At 34.7% G+C, this 22,970-nt stretch overlaps 1 protein-coding gene across 3 annotated transcripts in view; it reads left to right on the plus strand.

Annotated features, from left to right (window-relative positions):
* The window catches only part of LOC109073535 (plexin-A1-like), a 195,536-nt gene that overhangs the window by 131,947 nt on the left and 40,619 nt on the right, over window positions 1-22,970 (plus strand). For all 3 annotated transcript variants that reach the window (XM_042713505.1, XM_042713507.1, XM_042713506.1), the window contains exons 11-13: window positions 12,049-12,145; window positions 15,460-15,650; window positions 22,065-22,216. In XM_042713505.1, the coding sequence (XP_042569439.1) occupies window positions 12,049-12,145; window positions 15,460-15,650; window positions 22,065-22,216 (440 nt within the window). The remainder of the gene's footprint in view (window positions 1-12,048; window positions 12,146-15,459; window positions 15,651-22,064; window positions 22,217-22,970) is intronic.

A 22,970-nucleotide genomic window follows, 5' to 3' on the forward strand; every position in this document is an offset into this window, starting at 1 on the left:
ATAGCAGTAGGTCTAATTTATCTCAGTTGAAGCTGGAAGAAAGGTAGTTTTCCTTACTTTTCCCTGGTCATCTGCAGTTTATACCTGTGACGGAACCACACCGGGTTTGGTTCTCTGCTACTGGGTATTCAGACAGCCTGTCACTCTTAATGAGAGCTGCAATTACAGCCGTGTTAAGATCCCACTGCAATTACACCATTAAATGCCAGCAATTATCAGTTACTTAGCGTGCAGTGATTTTTAGCATGAGTGCTGTATAGCCCTGCGTGAGAGTTCCATTAACAGAAGTAGGAGCATGTATAGAATGACAGGCTTTGGCATAGATCAAGAGTCACTATTGTTTAAGTCATTCACAGTCACCCCTTACAGATTAAATGACTGTTCATCAATAGGCTCCGGCTGAATCGGTCCCGGAACATTCCAAGGACTTCCGTGTTTGAACAGTTTGGCTGAGGTGCCAGACGGCAGGTCGGATGTGAATCACCCACCAAATCCCCAGCAGTTCTTTTGATTCACGCCACAGAAACTTTTCCATCTGAATGATTAATAATGACGCTGACTAATAGTTCTGTTGAATTCAGAGGGATTTGAACTGTTTGCTTTGCCATAACAGTACTGTTTCTGAGAAATTCAGTTTTAAGCTCACCATCTGCAGTACTTGGGAGCAAGACGTTACATAATCAGGTTACTTTTTTGCTAAAATTGAAGGAACATGTTACTTTTGTGAATTTACATCATAATATCTGAGTTGTTTCATTTCAAAAAGTGTGTGAATATTGAAGACACACTTAAAATGTCTGAATATCTGTGCATTAGATACAATATCAAAGTTATGCTTGAACTTTGTTCCCTTTCTTGAGCCATTTTTGAAAGTAATAAAAGAAAAATCTTGTCAGGATTGCTTGTTGAACACTATTGTTTAATCATTTAAACATTTTTTGGGGGAAATGTGTTGCTACTATTTAAATTGCTTCAAAAAGTGTTTGAGCATTGAAGACACACACACACACAAAGCTGGGATGTCAATGCATTACATAATTCAAATTATGCTAGTCATTTGAACTATAATTACTTTTTTATCCATTTTTTTAAAGAAATGTAACAGTAGGTCAACATTATTTTTTATTTATTTTTGTCAATTTATGAGGTCATTAGTTTAATAGCCAAATGCTTGTTGAACACTATTGTTTTATCAAATTCAAATATTTTTTGTCATATTCAAATAAAAAAAAAAAGCACAATGTAACCATATCACAATGTTTTCTTTCTCCAAATTTAAGTTTTATTGACAAAATATTTGTTCACTATTTTGCATACTGATGCTTTTGAATGATTTTTGCTAATCTGGCAACCTCATCTGTGTTAGATATCTAGATAAAGTTATAGTGGTGACAGATTTGAATGAATTTGCAATATAGAATTCATCTTAAAACCAAATGTTTATCCATGTCATAAACATAGGCGTACAAGATCGTGAATGTAATTGTTCACTTTACTCAGGAGTTATAGAATACTATAGCAAGCGGCGTTCCTCTACGCTGGTCGTGGAGGTCAATCACGTGCCAGGTAGATCCGAGGCAACAGCTGGCAGGTGGAATCCCAGGCTCACAGTGGGCAGATGGCTGGTGGAAGATGATTAGGGAGGGGGAGCTGATTGTGTTTGCCTGAGATTGATCAATTCGATCCTTTGTCTCTCTGCTTAAGACAATAGAGAGACGGGTTAATAAAACACGACGCTGTGTTGGGACACAGAGGGAAGCGGGCAGTCCTGACTCGATCGATTGAGTAAACAAAGGATATAGAGCTTAGGATGAGATTTGCTGAGAAGGAAGAACATCATTGAGCATTAGCAGGTTGATACTGAAGAGGAAAAACGTATAGCTGTCCATCGAGATGCCTGCAGATGTATTCAGATGGCCATGAATTGTCTCCAAATGTGTGTTTGTAGACGAGATGCAAACTGGACAAAAGTGATGTGAAACGCTTGTGACAAAAGTGATGTGAAAAGAGAGATTGAGACTGATACAGCAGATTCACTTTTTAAAATAGTGATCCAAACATGATATCCTGATTGCAATGTTTTTAATCATAATATACATCACAACTCAACTTTCTATCCATTTATTTTTTACTGTGGCATATTGAAAAACACTGGATGGAAATACTAAGATACAGATAAAAATTGAGTATCGTTTTACAATAATGTTTTATATGTCAACATTAGTTACCACAATGCCTAGCATGAACTAACAATACTTTTACAGCATTTATCAATCTTGGTTAATGCTCATGTCTAATTTTTTGCACATTATCTTGCAGACATGGGGGCTAAAGATTGAAAAAGGACACAAATTGCTAATTTCGTGTTTAACTGTATCAGTTCATTTTAATTCATGATATGAAATAAATTAACAGTAAACAGTAGTATGTTACAAAATAATATTTTCCTAGACTAATAACTGCTGTTAAAAAAATGTCATTCATTGTTAGTGCACAATAGGTAGCAGCATTATTTATTTATATATACAATTTTACAAATTAACATTTTTAATTTGCAGTTTGGGTGAAAACATAGCTACAGTGTGTATTGTGTGGTGCTGCACCTATTCTAGTGTAAAACCTTAAAGGGATAGTTCACTTAAAAATTAAAATTTGTCATCATTTACTCGCCCATTTACTCGCATGTTGTTCCAAACCTGTACAACTTACTTTCTTCCACTGAATGCAAAACTTTGAAAAATGTCTTTCTTTTGTCCATACAATGAAAGTCAATAGGGTTCAATGCCATTCGGGACCTTATTGGCTTTCATTGTATGGATAAAAATAGGTAAAACGTTCTTCAGACAATCATTTGTTTACAACAGCAAAAACAAAGGCAACCAGGTTTAGATCAGCATGAGGGTTAAAAAACAACAAAAAAACAAACAAACCCTCCAATAATAAAAAAAAAACACAACCAAAACATTTGTGGGGAAGTTATGTAGATTTTGTCCTGGCACCAGCACAAATTTGGTGGAAAAAAGTATAGAATATAAAAAAAAAAAAGAAGTAAATAAAGATATATAAAAAAAAGACGAGACAAGAGGCCTAAAGTCTCTCTGTCTCTGAGCGTCACAGCTCAGGACCCAGGAGATGAACAGAACAGGCTGATGGTATCAGACTCTGCTTTACAACATTACCTTCAGCTCAGATAAATGACCGGAGAGAGAGAACGAGAGACTGACAGAGAAAACACAATGATGGAAAGGAACAGAGGGGGAAAGGGAAGAAAAATCTCAGCCAGAATCTCCTCTATGCCGTCTACAGCAAAATGAGGACTATCGGGAGAGTTTGATAGGATCCAATTAAAAGCTGTCGTAGATAAAATGATGATGAATTGCAGCCGTGCAGCAGAGAGATGGTTTGCTTCAGACTCAACACACCAGTTCCTCCTCAAACACTATGAGGGAGGAAAAAAAAGATGGAAAAGGAGGAGGAAAAATGAGCTGAGGAGCAGGGTCATCATTTTTGAGGAAGGAAACTGGAAGCGGCTTTCGTACGCTGGGGTGAGAGGGAGAGGTGAATAACTGAAGGAGTCTCAGTTGCTTCCCAAAGCGGGGTTAAGAGTGTGCCAGACGCTCCTGTGGAGCAGAGCTCCTGCTGGGAAGAAGATTCACCATGAGCTCAGAGCTGAATTCAAGAGCTTCAGCCTCTTGACGAAAACACTCTCATTGCAAAACACAACACAGCAGTTGCACAAATAAAATAACTCTACATAATGAGCTACACATACATTTTGACAGCTTTTTTTTATTTTTACTTTTGTTTGCTAAGTATTACTACTACTTGTAATTAGAGATTTCAACAAACTACAAACCACAAGTGTATGTTGTATGTTATATATATATATAATTAACCAAAATATGTTATACTTATTATATTATTGCAACATGAAATATTTATATAAAAATATATATATATATATATATATATAATATATTATATATATATATATATATATATAATATATTCCATTTTGGCAATAATATATATACGTATAACACATAGTTTATTATTTATATATATATATATATATAATATATATATATAAATAATATATATATATATAATATATATATATATATATATCTATATATATATAGTATATATATATATTTATATATATATAATACTCATAAATTGAGTTACACATACATACACACATTCCTGATCCTAAGGTATTAATTCCTTAATATATTTTTCTACTTTATGTACATTTTATTTTTAATTGAAATGTTTATTCCATATAAATAATTAAATTGAGTTGGTACTGCATGTAATATAACTAAAATTTAATTATGTAATATATGTATTATGCAATATATAACACATGAAGAACAAATTAAGACCTGTGTGTGTATGTGTGTGCATATATATATATATATATATATATATATATATATTATATATATATATATATATATATATAACTTAATATAACATATAATAATAATAATAAAAATTATTATTATTATATTTTTATTATATACTTAAAATAACTTTTAATGACTTTTAATTATATTATATGAACATTTATTTGTATTATTTTTATATAAAAATATATTTTATGGAAGGGTTTTTTTTTTTTTTTTTTTACCTTAAAACACATCAGTAAATATTTCATAAGATGCTTATTGATAGTTAACATTGACACTGAACTTCGTTATTTAGGACCAAAATAATACATTTTGGACGTTTGATGTGTTTATGTTTCTAAATGTGTGCATGCATGTGTGTGCGTGTTTAAACCCCCTCCCGATGTGCTGATATGTTATTTTTACCCAGGCACACAGGTATGCTATCAAAATGACTAATTATATAAGACTGACCCACACAAAAGGCGCTGTTTTTTTCCCCTCCCTCCGCACATTCCAGCAGCTGCTCTGTTTTGTTAACATCGGCACTTTCCAGCCCCATAGACCTGGAATCTCCTGCCTCACCCGCACGTATCCAGACTCTCCCTTCTTCCCTCCATCCCCCTGATCAATGGGCTTGCCAGCAGAGGACGGGCGCAGGCTGGGGAGATGCCCAGTGTGTCTCTCTATTTCTGGCCTCCATTCATTTTCCCCTGTGAGGGTAGTTATGCATTTTGGGCATGCAGGTGTAGAGAGAGAAAGAAAGAGGACCTATACCATTCTCAGACTATTGTGCATGCGCAACTGCTTACACCTTTCATAGGTTTATTATAACTGAATGCATAATGAGTGGAGCTCTGCTTTTCTTTTGTCAGATTCAGAAGTTAGTTTCATGTTTCTTGTTTGTTCTGTTTTAAGGACAGTGTGAAGTTCCAATCTGTGTTTTGCAAAGCACCTTTTCCTTTTTTTATTATTATTATTATTTATTTTTTTTCACTGCAGATTACAAAGATGGCTGTGTCATAAGTGGCAAAATACCTTAAGAAGATGCTGCAGAAATAGTAACAAAGTGATTGACAAAATGTTCTGTCATATTTGACAAGATGTTCAGTCTGTTAAAAATAAATAAATAAATAAAATAAATCTAATTTCCAGGAAAAGAGCTTTTATCCTCTTTTTTCTTTTTGTTTGAAACCAGCTTTTAGGAATGTTTTAAAATTGTTGTGATTAGCACATTTGTCTGCAATGATCACCCTAATTAAAAAACAATAATTTTGCATGTATGTATGTACGTACTGTATCTATAATTAATTAATTCTAATAAATAAAAATAATAATTGTCTTATTATATTTAAATGTAATCAGAAAAGTAATAACCATTGAGAATAATGGAAATTTAATAAGAATTTCAATTAATAAATCAATCAATCAATAATATAATTTCCAGGTTCATTGTGGTAATTAGACTTATTTTTGTCAGGGAAGAAATTGTCATGAATATAAATAAATAGATAAATAAATAAATTGCTTTTATAGGTTATAATCGTAATTTCATTTCTGTAAAAATGTTGTTTATTTATTATAAAAAAAATTTATTTAAATATGAATATTGTAATACATTTATAATAAATATTCATTTAAATATCATAAATATTTATTTATTCACTGTATGTGTGTATATAGATATAAAGTTATATATGTAATTATTATTTTATTTTTATTAATCTTTTTTAAAGACGTCATAACTGCGGCATGATGTGGGTGTTGTGATCACAAATAGATGAATATATCGAGAAAGCCACAGTCTAGCAGACATTGAAATTAATCAACACCTGTCATGTCAGCTCAGCACCTGAGGGGCTTTTTTAAAGACCGCGTGTGCTTGTGATCGAGGTTTGGGGCGTATGGAAAAGGTTGCCAGATCATAGTTATTCTTAATTGGGTCATGTGCGTGTTTCTCCTCACCTTGTGTTGGAGGCCTCCATCAGCCTCATGGGAACTCACACTTGCACAAGCAATTAATTACTCTCCGCCATGTCTCCACGATGACCACGGGCTGAATAATGAGCGTTATTATTCATCCAGTCTCAAGTAGACGCACAGTTCTCCCCGAGCTTCTCTCACGCTGGCCTCTCTCACGAAACAGAGCCCACTGTTTTCAACCACCTTTTCGATAAATGCTGCATGTGACCTTTTTGTAAAGAACAATGCGCTCTTTAGTTGCTTCCAGCCATTCTGTGGTCACCAAACATCATCTGACCTCAGTCACATGATCTGACCACCTCGATTAGCATCGAATATGCTGATTGTCTGACTGAGGTGAGCGTGTGGTGTAATGTCAAAGGCATGTTAATGATGATATGAATAAATCATATCTATGCTTTTGGACGGCCGTGGGAGAACAACGACAGCTGTTGTTAAGATGCGACGTATGTGTGGGAGGACTGCTGGAGCTCTTTAAAGTTTAATGGAGCTGGGACGCTGGTGAAGATTCGTAGGCAGGAGAAGTGTGAGGGTTCACATGTCTGCTTAGGGAAGAATGTGTGTTTGTAAGCGTGGAGGTCATCTGCGGTCTGCGTGGAGGATGTGTTTGATCAAATCGAAGCGTTGAGAGAAGCTGTCAGTGCTTGTCAAAAGAAAGGCCTTGTGACTTGGGTGTTCAGCGGTTTACCCTTGACCTTGTGTCTTTCAAAGAAGCATCAATTGACTCTTTGCTTTTGTTCAGACAAGCAGCAAACATCTCTTTTACACATATCCAACTATGATTTTTCTGATTTTAAAAGCTAAATAACTATTCACATTTATATGTGGTTTGAAATCTGATTAACGTAATTCCCAAATTCAAGTGATAAATATATTTATTTATTCTTTTTTTTTCTGAACCAAACAATCATAAATCTGATTAGTGACATTCATACTGTATATTGTTTGTTCAAATCAGATTTTTTTGGCTTTACAATTAATTTCAAAAATACAGAAAAAAAATGTAATATTGTGATATATTAGAATTTAAAATAATTGTTTTTAAATTTATTATACTTTAAATTATCATTTATTTCTGTGATGCAAAGCTGAAGTTTTAGGATAGTAGTAGTAGTAGTAGTAGTTTATTTCTTCAGTCATTCAGACATAACAACATACACAAACAGAATTATTATAGTACAGCAATGACTGAAAGGGTTTAGGCTGAAGTGAAACACTTATTAATGCCTAACCCTATTTACACCAAGATTTAAATACCCAGCATGAGGCAACAATAATCAGAAAGTAGCAAAGTGTAAACAGATGTAAGAATATTACCAGCTATATATAAACAGCTCATACGACTAACATATTAATGAAGATATTTTTCAAATGTAAACCATTACTAATAACATTACACAAGTCACCTTGTTAATTTTCCTCTAAACATTTCATTACCTTAATTCTGCCATGAATCATTTCATTATACACCGGCCTTCTACTTATTTTAATGGTATTTTAAACTAAACAATATCATTCTAATGCAATATAGCTACCAATCACATTTGATTTAAAAAAAAAATTTGAACACCTTTATCATTATCACATGATCCTTTAGAAATCATTCTAATATGATGATTCATTATCAAAGTTGGAAACAGTTCTGCTGCTTAATATTTTTTCAGAACATGTGATACTTTTTTAGGATACTTTGATGAATAAAAAGTAAAAAAAAAAAAAAAAAAAAAAAAGAAGCTATGTTTTAAAAATATAAATATTTTGTAATAACAATATACACTACTGGTCAGTAATTTGGGGTCAGTAATTTTTTTTTTCTTTCTTTTTTTTAAAAATAAAATCAATACTTTTATTCAGCAAGGATGTGTTAAATTGATTTAACACATCCTTGATTTAAAGTGATAGAAAAGAAAATATATTATTAGAATATATATTATTAGAATTTTGTATTTATTTTGAATAAATGCAGTTCTTTTTAACCTTTTATTCATCAAATATATTAGACAGCAGAACTGTTTCCAACACTCATAATAAATCAGAATATTAGAATGATTTCTAAATGATCATGTGATAGACTGGATGTTACATGTGACACTGAAGGCTGGAGTAATGATGCTGAAAATTCAGCTTTGCATCACAGGAATAAATTATTTTTTTAAAGTATATTCAAATAGAAAACTATTATTTTTAGTTGTAATAATATTTCACAATATTACTGTTTTTTTCTGTATTTTTGATCAAATAAATGCAGGCTTGATGAGCAGAAGAAACTTCTTTCAAAAACATTAAAAATAGTAATGTTTCCAAACTTTTGGTCTGTACTGTATATATATATATATATATATATATTATATATATATATATATATATATATATATATATATATATATATATATATATATATATAAAACAAAGCATTTCTTTAATAAAAAGCTGTCCTTTGAACTTTGTCACACTTTCCACAAAAATAATAAGCAGCACACCTGTGTTCAACATTGGTACAGTAAAAATAATAAAATGTTTCTTGCACACCAAATCAGCATATTAGAATGATTTCTATAATGACCGCTGAAAAGTCAGCTTTGAATCACAGAAACACAAAAAAAAAAAAAAGAAAAAAAGAACAATAGCTCATCAATCAAACTGAAAAAGAGAACAAACTCACATCTATTAAATGGTGAATGAGTGAACAGGCGCGGTGTAAGCGTGAATGTGTCAGTAGTGCTGTAATCCCTCTGATGCGCTTCATAAGTTTGTCATGGAGAGATGTCATGATGGACATGAGCAAAGGCAATTTTCAGTTTTCCGTCCTCGCTTTCCACTATGACAACTACTCAGTTATAGTAGAAGTAAGTCTCTCGCCGTCACACTGACACTTAAATCAGTGCTGCGGCAACCGATGTGGATGTACCGGATATTGACTGCACTGTCAGAACAAGTGGACCTGGTTTCATCTATTGAAACATGACAGCCAGGTAAAGTCATATAGATCAGATTTGAGAAAAAAATTGGATTTATGTGGCTTGTGAACAAAGCCAGTCCAATGCTTACCATAATTTTTTAACCCTTTTTTTTTTTTTTTTTGCCAGATTTTTTTGATTGGTAATTTTGTAATTTCGAAAGGTAACAAATAAATATGGTCTTGTGCATTTTCTGTCTTTGAAAATAATCCCATGGTAAGAGATGTTAATTTAGATGTAAATAAAACATTACAGAATAAGGTTCTACATGAAATAGATGAGAAAGAGATTCCAAGTGTAGTCCAGTAAAAGCAAGAGTATTGTCTGCTGTCTTTTTCATATTCTGAAAGCTGGTGCTGTTATTATTATCTAAAATTAAAATAATAATGAAAAAAATTGGTAATTGAAATAGAGCTAAAATATAAATATTAGATGAAAAACAACAACAACAAAAAAAAAACCCACAACTTAAAATGTTGTAGCCTTGTTAAATAACTACAGTTGAAGTACTTAAACTGAAATAAAAAAGCGAATTAGAAATATTTAAAGAACGAATTACAATGACAAAATCACTTAACAAAATTACTAAAACTGAAATTAAAATCAAAACTAGTAAAATATAATTCCAAATAATAAGTACTGTAATAGCATATACATAATGCTAAAATAACACTGTTGAGAGCTAATAAATGGATAAATAACACAAATTACTGACAAAAAAATAATAATTAATAGAAATTAAGCATAATGAGTCTTTTTTAAGCTTTTAAGATCCACTCCTCATTATTTGCATGGAAAAGCAATACAGAATTTCTCCATCTTTATTTCACTGGACTAACATGATGGCAATTTTTGAATGAACTATTTATTTAATACATTAATCGAGGAGTCTGTGTTTGCAAAAGTTCCGGCACAATTTTTTTTACATTTTTTTTTTTTTTTTTTTTTTTTTTTCACATTTCAAATACACCCAAAACTGGCTTGACATGTACAGTACAGTATTTTGTATGTTCAGCTAGTCATTTAAAAAAACTACCTCAGCTTCAGTGGTCAACTATTATGTGTGTGTGTATGTTGGAGACAGTTGAAGCCAAATGAGATGTCAAAAAGCAAATTGGAAATGCCAATTTCACTTACATCCAGGCAACGCGCATCACGCCTAAACTGCGCCACTTGTTTCATGTGTAAATGAATGGCTTCCGCTCTGTAATTTAGATTTTTGAGCTCTCCCACACACCCTCGATCTATTTTGCCCCATCTTCCTCCCCATTTCCGTCTCGCTTCCTCTTTTCCGTGTGCTCCTCGACCCGACCGCTCATCCAGAAACGGCCAGGCTCGCGCAGACAAATCGCATTTCTCTCGGCGTGCTAGTACTGAGTCAGTAGCTCTACTATTAGACGGCTTCTGACTAGAACCTGGTCTGTAAGTGTGCTGAATGTCTGCTGCTGTTTATCAGTGCTTGTAAGGAGAACGTGTGAATGAGAGGGGCCGTAGAGAGGAGGCTGCTGTCAGGGTGGAGTGTTTTCACCTCCCCACATATTGATCTGACAGTCTCACAATTGCGTGATGAGAATCCTGACTTGTCTCTCCTTCGCTGTCCGTCTCACTCTGTTGCCCTCTCTCCATTTTATCCGTCTCACTCTCTTTCTCTCTCTCAAGGATACATGCTTAAATGGCAAGATTTACATGGAGTGAGATAAGCCAGCATGTTTCATTCATTCGCTGCCATTTCAGCCAGGCTGAGCTCAAGCTGTGCACCAGAACACGGTTTGCGTGCATTTTTCTGAACGCTCTTCATCCCAGCGGCCCCCAGTTGCATGTCAGGATCAGTGCACAGGAAAGAGGATAGGAAGAGATGGTGAGATGCGTGAGAATCCAAAAATGTTGTGAGCCAGATTCAAACTCTAGATTCCTGCATGAACAGCAATTGTTTTATGTTGAGTATTTTTGGCTTTTTAGTAGAGGGAGAGCAGGAAATCAGATGGCTAGAAGTGTGGGTAATGGGATCGAGAAATATTGCGAGCCGAGTTCAAAGTCTTATTGACAGTATGGCATGAACACTACAAGCTGAATGTCCATTCATTTTTTTTTTTTATTGTTATTTATTTAGTCTATTTTTGTCTTTTTTAGTGGGTGGAAACACAATAGAGAGAGGGTAATGGTACTAAGTAATGTCGAGAGTCTAATTCAAACTCCTTTTTCACACATTTTGGTATTTTGAGCCTTTTTTTGTTATTTTTTATTTATTTTTTGTCTTTTTAGTGGAGAAATTGTAGTGCAAGGACAGGAAGTGATGATAAGAAGTGGGGGTAATCAGATCTGAAAATTTTGCGAGCTGCAGTTGTTCAGTGTGTCATTTACTAGTTTTATTTTGTGCCTTTTTGTCTTTTATGGTGGATAGACAGACTGCAGAGACAGGAAGTGATGGTGATAAGCAGGAGAAATCGGATTGGAAAAGCTGTGAATCGTGTTAAAATCCATATTTTCCACTTGAGCACTACAATCTTTTTGCAGGTTTTAAAATGTTTTTAAAAAGTATTTATTGAAAGTTGTTCAAGAACACCTATTACCTGTGGTTAAACATAACCTTTTGTGGCTTTTTGCTTGATTTTATTTCCACTTGATGGAGGCTCACATTGCACAGAAGAATACGAAAACATCAAGTGTATGTAACAGCATTGAATCCTATCTTTCTTTTTTTTCTCTCTCTCCAGTATGACTATGAAGGAAATGATATCAGCGACCTGCCGGTGGACCTCTCGGTTGTGTGGAATGGAGATTTCGTCATTGACAACCCCTACAATATCCAAGGTAAAGCTCACATCCATTCCTCTATAGTCAGTCTTTTTGTGTACCCACACCTCTCTCCAGTATGTCTGTGAAGACAAATTAGGTCCGTTTTATGCCTGGCTGCATGTCAGGCCTCACTGCTCTCCATACAGCTTATCTGGGCCTTCCTGAGCTGTGACTGCAGCTTGCTGCTGCTAAACAATAAGAAACCACGTGAAGCCCTCATTCGCAAAGAATGAAAATGGTTGCAGCAGAGAAAGTGTGGTTTTTGGGTTCACATGCACATCTTGATGGCTTGGTGGCCACTTTGGTCATTTTGGGTCGAGTCTATTTGTTGCCTGGTCTATTTAGAGAGAGTGCTGAGTGAACAGTGACTCCAGAGGACCATCCAGTTGATCACCACACCTGGGCCAAATCAAGATCTTAGCATCTTGACTGATATCACGCTTTTGCATTCTTCTTTTCCCCATCTCTTTGCTGCCTGTGAAATATAAGAAATAATATATAAGAGAATATTTCTATACACTACTATTTAAAAGTTTGATCAGAATGGACAGTTAAGACATCTATAATGTTCCAAAAGACTCCTGTTTCTTAAAATGTTGTTCTTTTGAACTTTCTGTTTTATCAAAGAATCCTGAAAAAATTGTATCGTATTGTCACTTGTATCAGAATAATGTATCAAATGTATAATATTGATGAAGATTTAATTTTTTCTAGAGTACCAGATCACCATGTTAGAATGATTTGTGAAAGATCATGTGACACTGACGACTGGAATAATGGCCTTTGCCATCACAGGAATAACATGTTAATGAAATATAATAAATACAATTTTTTATTTCACAATACTTTGTTTTTACTGGATTTTAAAAAATAAAAATAAAAAAAAATTATTATCATAAAAATAAAAATACATTTTTTTATAAATAATATATTAAACACAAAAAATTATCATAATATTTTATAATAAAAATAATAAATTATTATGTTATTATTAAAAATATTGAAAATATGGCTGCACTGTAAAAAAAAAACAAATAAATAAATAAATAAAAAAGTTCTTCAAAGATGCATAGAACGAGAAATGGGGTTAAAAATTAATTCAAAATATATTTTTTGAAAACTAGTCTTAATATCTCACTCCAACTCTCAAACTATCCAAACCTCCCTCTCTCAGCATCGTCTTTATTTTCAGGATATTGAGATATATTTGGCCCATCTCTCTCTCTCTCTCTCTCTCTCTCTCTCTCTCTCTCAGCATCGTCTTTATAGCACAATACATTTATCCCACTTCGCCACGCTGCAAGACAAAAAAAAAACAGCCTTACCCTGCTGTAAAGTGGAAATGTTAATGTAATTAAATCATTCATTTGGTTCAGTTTAATTAGTGCAGCGCTACTTTTAAGCTTAGCCGTGGCTAATCTGATTAGCATGAGGCTGAGACGGATGGATACACTGTCTTCTTTGAAGTCCAGCGGCAGTCTAATACGCCCAGCAAACTGAACATTCTCCCAGTCCCCTGAAGCTCCAGAGGCCCACGAAAAACTGCCATCTTTCTCTTTAGAATGGAAATTTAACATCTGTAATTTCTCTAATCATAAACCACACAATTTTTAATCACACTTTCTGTCCATTCACAGTTAAAGAAAACTACTTGATTATTAGCAGTAATAGATGATGATTGTGTGGATGAACTCATTTGTTCAAATTCATGTAACCAAGTACATGCATTCTGCTTAAAATAATGATTGTGTGGATGAACTCATTTGTTCAAATTCATGTAACCAAGTACATGCATTCTGAAAAAAAAAAGAAAGGTACCATGGTACTATTTGGATGTGAACCATAGTAGTCTTTGATATACCTTGGAATACCATATAAATACCATAGTATATAGTGTTTACATGGCTCTCAAATTGTTATGCTAATTTTTATGCATTTCACCCTTAAACTAAGCTAAGCTGGTTAGCTGGTCTTCCTACCTGGCCATAGCTGGTTTAGTAGGCTGGCTTTAGAAGGGTACCAACTTGGCCGGCTTATACCAGTTGCATCCGGATTAAAGACCTGCCAAGCAGCGCTTACCAATCTTGGCCGGATTGGTTTTAGTCTTTTTTTATACCATGTTAGCATATATATATATATATATATATATATATATATATATATATATATATATATATATATATATATATAAAGACCTCAAAAGTTTGGAAACCAAGCTTCTGCTCATCAGCCTGCATTTATTTGAGAAAAATACAGAAAAAAATGTAATTATTGTGATATATTATTACAATTTAAAATAATTGTTTTTAAATTTATTATACTTTAAATTATCATTTATTTCTGTGATGCAAAGCTGAATTTTTTTATCACATGATCCTTTAGAATCTTCTAATTGATGATTTTATCAAAGTTGGAAACAGTTCTGCTGCTAATTGCTACTTTGATTAGTATGATAAACAATATACATATATGTATATCAGTAATTTTTTTTTCTTCTTTTTTTTAAATAAAATCAATACTGTGTGTGTTAAATTGTAAAAAGTGATAGTAAAGAAAATATATATAGAATATATATTAAGAATTTTTTTTTTTTTTGAATGCAGTTCTTTTTAACCTTTTATTCATTTATTAGACAGTATGTTTCCACATAAGATAAATCAGATCTGATTCTAATGATCATGTGATAGACTGGACTTTACCTGAAGGCTGGTAATGATGCTGAAAATTCAGCTTTTAAATAATTTTTTTCAAGTTATTCAAATAGAAAACTATTATTTTAAGTTGTAATAATATTTCACAATAACTGTTTTTTTCTGCATTTTTGATCAAATAAATGCAGGCTTGATGAGCACTTTTTTTTTTAATGAATAAAACCAACATTCAGAGGATTGGGGTCGGTAAGACTTTTTAATATTTTAAAAGGCTGCAATGAAAACATTTGTATTACATAAGATGCCATCTGATACATCACTTTACCTTGGTTCTGCTTTTTATTATCATTAAATGAATATGCCACTAAGGTTTTGCTGGATTTTACAAAACAGTGGCAACAGCAATACTAAAAAGAAAATCTCATGCATAAAACAGTGGCAACAGCAATATGAAAAAGACACTGGTGTTTAAAAATAATCACATTTGTTAAGTGTAATAATGACAATAAACACTTCTTCAGTCGGGTAATATAGTTCATTATCTCAACTGTAGATGGTTTATGGTTGCCAAGCAACTTAGCACATTAATATAAAATTCATCTGATGTGTGGTCGCAGGTTTTGTCCTCTGCTCTGTGTGCTTATTCATCCCTGTCTTTATCTCTCTTTCTCTCGGCAGCGCACCTGTACAAGTGTTACGCCATGCGGGACAGCTGTGGGATGTGTTTGAAAGCAGATCCTCGGTTCGACTGCGGCTGGTGCGTGCAGGAGAAGAAGTGTTCGCTGAGACAGGAGTGTGCTCCTCCAGAGAGCATCTGGATGCACCCCAGTGCAGGAAACAGTCGCTGCGCACACCCCAAAATCAACAAGGTAGCACCCGCTCCCATTCTATCACACCCCATTTAACACATTCAGTATTTACAAGGCTGTCAAACACACTTTTTTATTGTGTGAGCATTTAACAGGTGTTGTATTTTGTGGAGCAGTGTTGAAAATGAAGTGGTGCTTTGGATCTTATGTTCTGCAAAGAACCTATAAAGTAAATTTTTACTGTATAAGGTTTTTGAGTAGCTTAGTGGTTCTTGTAAAGAATATTTTTACATTTATTAGTTCTTTAGATCAGCGTTTCAGTAGGTTTATTATAAAAGTACTTTTGACAAATTTGTGTTGTTTCCTTCTCATCATAAAAGTCTGTTAATAGAAGCCATACGTTTACTTCCTGTATGCTAACGATGGTGTATTATTTCTCAGTTTTTATAACACAGATGCTCTTCATCTAAGAAAAGAAACAATAGACCTCCATTTGAAGTTTCCTACAGTGGCTGTGCCAAACAGATCTCTTACTGTGCTTTTATTGCCGTGCAGCGGTGTATTGATGCTAATATACTGCAGTGTGTCAGTGCTGGCAGCTGGCAGTCTGAGAGACAGCGGTGTCTCTCAGTAAGATTAGCCCCTGATACTGGGTAATTGCCAGTGGCACAATTGCTAATCCGTTAGCTCATGCTTGTCTCTCTGCTTACTTATCGCTCTATAACCAGAGCTGAAAGCTTGAATGAAGGGAGAAACAGAAAAGGAAGAGGTAGAGACAAAGAAAGGGAATGGAGTACGCTTGTTTTCAGTTCACACACAAACATCAGACAATTATTACCCACAAACACAACACAATAAATACAACAATTTCACGTGAACAAACAATTATACCATATTTTATATTGACGGATTTTCCCCTCCAAAGAAGCTCTCAGATCAATAAGCATTGTATGTTCTATGTCTCGTGACCAAACAATGGTGCCATGTTTGATTTAGAGTTACAGTGATGAAAATGAAGTTGTGAAAGATGGAAATACAATTAATTTAATGTGTTTAAACCAACGATACACTGTAAAACATTAACACAGGCTGTACTTTCTTCACAGGCTCATTTTTGAGCATTTGTTGTACAGCTTTGATGTTTTTAGTGGGAAGGCAGAAGGGTAGTGAACAAGGTCCAAAATGAACACTCGCCAAATGTGAGTAACATTGTCTTTGTGGAGTAAATAAAAGGGAGTTAGTAGCCAGTTGGCCCAGAATTGTAGCAATAAATGGTTTAATTCGAATTTTGACAATGATAATTTGATATTTAGCAATGCAAATCGAATCGTCCACTAAATAGTCAGTGGGGATATTTACCATCATTAGTTTACCTAGCATACTAAAGTTTTCATTCCCTCTGAACTTCATGTTCAAGTGAAAATATTAGTGTTATTTTATTATTATTTAAATACTATTCAACTTTTTTATTAATATTTTGAATTTGCATTTATTTTTTGTTTTGTAATTAATTTGTTTCATTTTTATTAAGAATATATCTTTATTTTATAGTAATTTTGTTGTGCATTTGACATCTTTATTATTTTTTTAATATTTCAAATAATTTTATTTCAGTTTTAGTTCAGTTAGTAATTTTAGTAGTTTAACTTAAATGTTTAAATGTTGTCATGGCAACTAACTGAAGTAAGTTTAATTAAAAAAAAAAAGCTTTTTTGCAATTAACAATTTACTTTATTAAATTTACTTTATAGAGCATTAACTTTACATATAATATCTTAACACAAGTATTATGCTGTGCCTATATATTTTTTCTTTTTCTTGCAGTCTGTCCTTTCCTACCACACTCATTCTCTTGCTTCTCCTCCATTCACATCAGAGTCGTGTGACTTAGTATATTAACCGGTGGATAAGCTTCTAATTTCATTTGGAATAGAGTATTTAAACTGGGATTTTCTGTCTCTGTCTCCTCAGAGAGACCCCTGGGTATGAGTAGTAATTGAATTTGCTTTATGTCTGTCTTATTGTCTGCTGTTTTGTGTCTCAGTTAAAGCTTTCTGCTTACTGTATGTCAAAGTTGTGCTCCTCTTTCTTTCAAGGGCCATAGAAGTTTATAATACCTGGAGAGAGCTAGCTGTAAGCATTTCTGCTCATCTCAATGGCAGTTACTGTAAGTTTTGCAATATGCTGAGTAGAGAAACCCTGACAATCATGGGAAAAAAAGTCCTTCCTAAACTGCTCCTTAGCTCAAGTTTTTCACAAAATGCATCTCTTCACTTCGGCATCAATATCACATAAACTTGCTCAGAGTGTAGATCTTCTCCTTTTCTAATTACAGCAGAGGAAAGCGCACCTAACCGGAGGCAACAGCAAGGATTCTTATAACAAACATCCATTTCTTTATCTGGGATTTTCTCTCTCTAGCGCACACACACACACACACACACAAACACAAACCCTTATCACACCTCTGTCAACAGTAAGCAGCTCTGATAAGCTTTGACACTGAAATATGTAAAATATACATGATGTTCTGCCTTGTTTTTTATGCAGCGAGATGAAGTGAGACAAGCATGGGAGGCGGTAGGTCTTTGATTGGATGATTTGGTTTACATTCTCCTCATGTAGGTAACAAATGAAAATAGTCTTAAGCGTCACGTTCCTTTTGGGAGATGGACTTCTGCTGCCGCCCATCCAAGTCTGGCCATGATTGGACGCCACCAAGCTATATGTAAAACAACCCCTCTGAAACCAATTACAGACTGCTTGTCCCTCCTTGTTTTGTTATGCTGTATTCTTTATTGGCATCGCTCTGTACAAAAAGGCAATTTTTGAGTCTATGGTCTATGCGAGGTTCTAAGATTGGCTTAGGGGGAGAGGGATTTGAGAACATATGCTACAAACTAGCAATATTGGATGGGAAAATAGGGAAAAAAGGAAGCAAATTAGGGCCCCGGAAAGCTACATAGCTGAAATGACAGATATGGCAGAGCGTTTTTTTCCATTCTTCAGCAGATTGGTGGAGGCTCTATAAATAGGAGGTTTTCTGGGTGAAATCCCAAGTGAAGCTGTTGTACTCGTAAGCATAGACACTTAACCTCAATTACATCAGGAAGCATACAGCCATAGACTTACGGAAAAGGGGGTGCCAGACAGAACTGTGTTGCGTGTCTGGCTGAAGAGCGCAAGTAGATGTTTCTACCAGTGGAATTCGACCGTAATTTGTCACCAACTGTTTTTTGAAAGGTTTTACCCATGCTGCATTTCTGTGCTTGCCAAAAGATGAAAGACCACCTTGCTGATGAAGATCAGGGAAAGACGGACAAACAGACAGACAGCAACATCAGGAAAGCGTCAAGCCTCACACACTGTGCAGGTGGCCCGTGGGCGGATGGGATCTGGAAGACAGGGTCTTCAGATGCCCCAGTCTGCCCCTATTCTTTTCACCCGCCATCTTTTCTGAGTCCTCCCACTCTCCCGTCATTGTCGTCCTCCCACGTATTGCTGTAGGGGTTGGGGGAATGCGACACACAAACAGTAATAATCTCGCCACTGGAAATCGTCAGGAGACTTTGTGCATTCTGGTGCACTTTAATCTCAGTAATTGCATATATTTTTTGAAATGTATCGTTACCCAGAGCTGATAATGAAGCAAGATTTACTTAACTGTGTATAATTTAACAAGGTCCTGGAGGAGAACGTGTGTGTATATTAGTGTTCTCCCACTTGTGTTGAGAGATATTATTTTTATCTATCATTTCGCTCTAAGGCTGATTTAATTAGAAACGTATAAATTGTTTTTTGAACATAATAAAAGACATCTAATGTAGGTTAATTTTAGTGTAATCCCGACAGGCTTCAGTCCAAATTCTTTGATTTTCAGGTCAAGACTACTGTATTACAGTACATGCTCTATTAACACAGCTTGAATTTAGTTTGCTTCTTATTTTGCTTCTTCTTGCATTAAGTCTGCTCCACATTGCAGCGTATTTTGATCAGTATGTGTAGAACCAGCCTGTGCGGTTTATGGAATTGGGCAAATCTTTTTCTCAAAAGTGCTCATTGTATCAATACTCCCTACATTGTTCCAAGCATAAGGAAGTTGCGTGTAGTCAGCCAAGCCAATCTGAGTTGGCTGGCTCTTGCCAATTATGAATGCAACAGGTTTGTATACCATTCAGAACTAAATTGAAAATGCCTCATACATTTCAACTTTGAATTTAAAAAAATGGAATTAAAGTGAATTGAATTTCAAAGAAATTAGTGTTCATTTTGTCAGCCATTTCTTATTTAGTCTTGGTTTTAAATTAGTCTTAATCTTAGTCCTGTGTCAAATGTGCTTTTTAATTATCATCATATTTAGTCAACCGTGTCCTGTTTTTGTTTATTCAAGTTTTAGTCGACTAAATTTTTGAGCCTAGTTTTAGTCAATGAAAATGACGGCACATTTTCGTCATGCTGTATAATGGTTAAACTGATATATATATCAGTTTAACCATTATACAGCTATAAATAGCTCAAAATTATAATCCCAATGAATCGCAATCACAATTGCACTTTTACCAATAAGCACAAGTCATGTGGATTCATACACATGGTTTGTTTTATCTCAACTAGTGTACTGATTTATTATAGGCTATTTATGATATAAATTAATATCAAAGACTTAGATATGCACTCTCTATACATTATGAAAACTGGTAAAAACAAACAAAAAATATTTTAAGAGTTTCTCTATAAAAACAACAGTGTTTGAGTAAGTGCATTTATTCAGCAACCACAATTGCAAACAAAATAGTCGAGATCTCATGACAGAACACAGAAGTCGTGGCCTAATGGTTAGAGAGTCAGACTCACAATCCAAAGGTTGCGAGTTTGACTTTAGCAAGGCACCGAACCCCCATGTTCATGGTGTGTGTGTGTTCATTGCTGTGTGTGTGCACTTTGGATGGGTTAAATGCAGAGCACGAATTCCGAGTATGGGTCATCATATTTGGCTGTATGTCACGTCAGTTTCACTTTACTTTCAGACTGGATGAATGACACTTTCACTGAAGGAACATTTTAAGTATGAAGGAGCATTTTTCAGTGTGAAGGAGCATTTTAAGTTCTTTTCACTGTTATCATTAAAATCTGCAAGTGGGACGCTGGCGGAACTGTCGAAGGTTAAGCTGAACATCTCACATGGATATCGCTAAACTTTAGCTTATGTGTTTGTAAATGTTTTCAGATCATCGTTGGCGCTTCTGTAATGTATAACGAGTGCGTGTGCATAGTTGCCAGATTGCCAAAATTAATCAAAACACTGTACGGAAAACATAACACAGAACACAGAAGCTCTGATTTGGGGATTTCAACACCAGAGCTCTGATTTGGAGATTTGAACTCTTGATATCTGGCAACCACATACATGAAAGCTTGCACAGTAGAGGCATGAACAGCAGTCCGCAATAATATTGTGTCTCCTTTTTTTTCGACAAAAAAAAAAAAAAATATATATATATATATTATATATATGTATATATATGTATATGTGTGTGTGTGTGTATGTGTGTAGTTTTTTGTTAAATCATCTGCTCTATTTTATTTTATTTATTTTATGCAATGCAGTGCTCCAAAGTGAAAAACTTCCCAGAAGTTTGTGTTGAATCTCTTTCCCTGCCATTCCAGTTCAAATACTACAGTGCGGCTGAGGCTTTACCAAAAACAAAATCTGAATTTAATTGCAAATTTTCTCATTTCACACTTGTTGAATGTATGGTTTGCTGTGCTACATGATTTTCCACATGGGGTCCCCCAAGGCTCCACTCTAGGCCCCCAGCCATTGTGGCAGTGATGCAGCAAAGGGTCGGCTCCAGGTTTCTGTGGAGACCTATTGGTCGGGAGATCTGGCTTACAGAGTACCTGTAATTACCTCATGATGGCTGTTACAGGTTGCCGTCCTGCTGTTACCACTGCACATCATTCACCATATTTGTTTTGTCATGCCACACCTGTCCTCGTTACGGAGAATAATCCGGCTAAATAAATCACATTATCCTACTGCCTTGCACCATACGGCTCTGAAGCGTGGATCTGGGAGCCTGGGTAATAAGTTTCAATTAGAGGATGGATGGAGGGGTGTTGGAGGGGGGTGTCTCACCAAGCCCAGCATTAGGGGCTTCTGCTCCCCTGTGCCGAGGGGTGATTTGTCTCCATTAAAATGCAAGGCGTCTGAGTTTGTGTTGGAACTGCAAGACTATAAGTAGCTACAGGGTCCAATGCCAAGACCTGTCCACGTACCAGAGATCCATTATATGGTCTACATATATCAGAATGTAAAAAAAAGTATCGTTCTTTTCATACATTTCCTGGTCCTGCTCTCTGCTCTTCTGCCCATCATAGCAAAAAGTCCAAAACGAAAATGTGGTTTGTTGTATTATAGTCAGTTAAATCTCCATCTCCAGTGAAACTGTCTCTATTTCCCTCATTTTACAGCTGTTTCCTGAGACCGGACCACGGCAAGGTGGAACCAGACTCACCATCACCGGAGAGAACCTGGGTCTGCAGTTTAGGGACATTATGACGGGCGTTCGGCTGGGAAAAGTACCCTGTGTTCCTATTGAAGAGGAATACATTAGTGCGGAAAGGTGGGTATTACATACAGTATTTTGGTTTCAATTTGTCTGTCCTTTTTTAATACTGTGAATCTGCTTTGAAACAGTCGCTACTGTATAAAGCACTATAAAAAAGTGACTTGACTTGATTAGCGCATTATTTAGTATTTGACAGAGATAAAAATGAGGCTGTGAGGAATGCAAATACAGTGTGTTCCGTGGATTCTACTATTGTCTAACCCAGTGGTTCTCAACCCGCGGCCCGTCACAAATTCAAATGCGGCCCACCATGCTTAACACAATTTAAAAAAAATAACTTTCAGTTTTACAATTCATTTTAGTTTTTACATTAATTTCAAAATGTACTAAATAAATATAAGCTATAGCCCTAATGTTTTTATGTAAAATTATTTTGTTTTCATATATTATTTTCAGACATGAGCAGACCTACTCACATAATGTTCCGCATTTAACAAACACATACAAGTGCACACTTGGACAGAATTCAATTCAAATAGTCGTCCACAGCCATTAGTTCGGTAAAATGGAGCATCAGAATGGACAAATTAGTTTTTAAGGGAGAAAAAAGAATGTGGAAAATGCCAGCGAATGAACACATACAAACAAGAATAGTCACAGGACCACCTACAGAAACAATCAGTTTTATTTATTAATAGTAAAAAGAATTAATTAATTACAACAAATAAAATAAATTAGAAAACAACATAATAATTAGGCTATAATATTATAAATCATGTTGGTTTGTATTGGTTATGCAATACGTAAA

Source organism: Cyprinus carpio, chromosome A23 (genome assembly GCF_018340385.1).
Source record: "Cyprinus carpio isolate SPL01 chromosome A23, ASM1834038v1, whole genome shotgun sequence".
Lineage (NCBI taxonomy): Eukaryota > Metazoa > Chordata > Actinopteri > Cypriniformes > Cyprinidae > Cyprinus > Cyprinus carpio.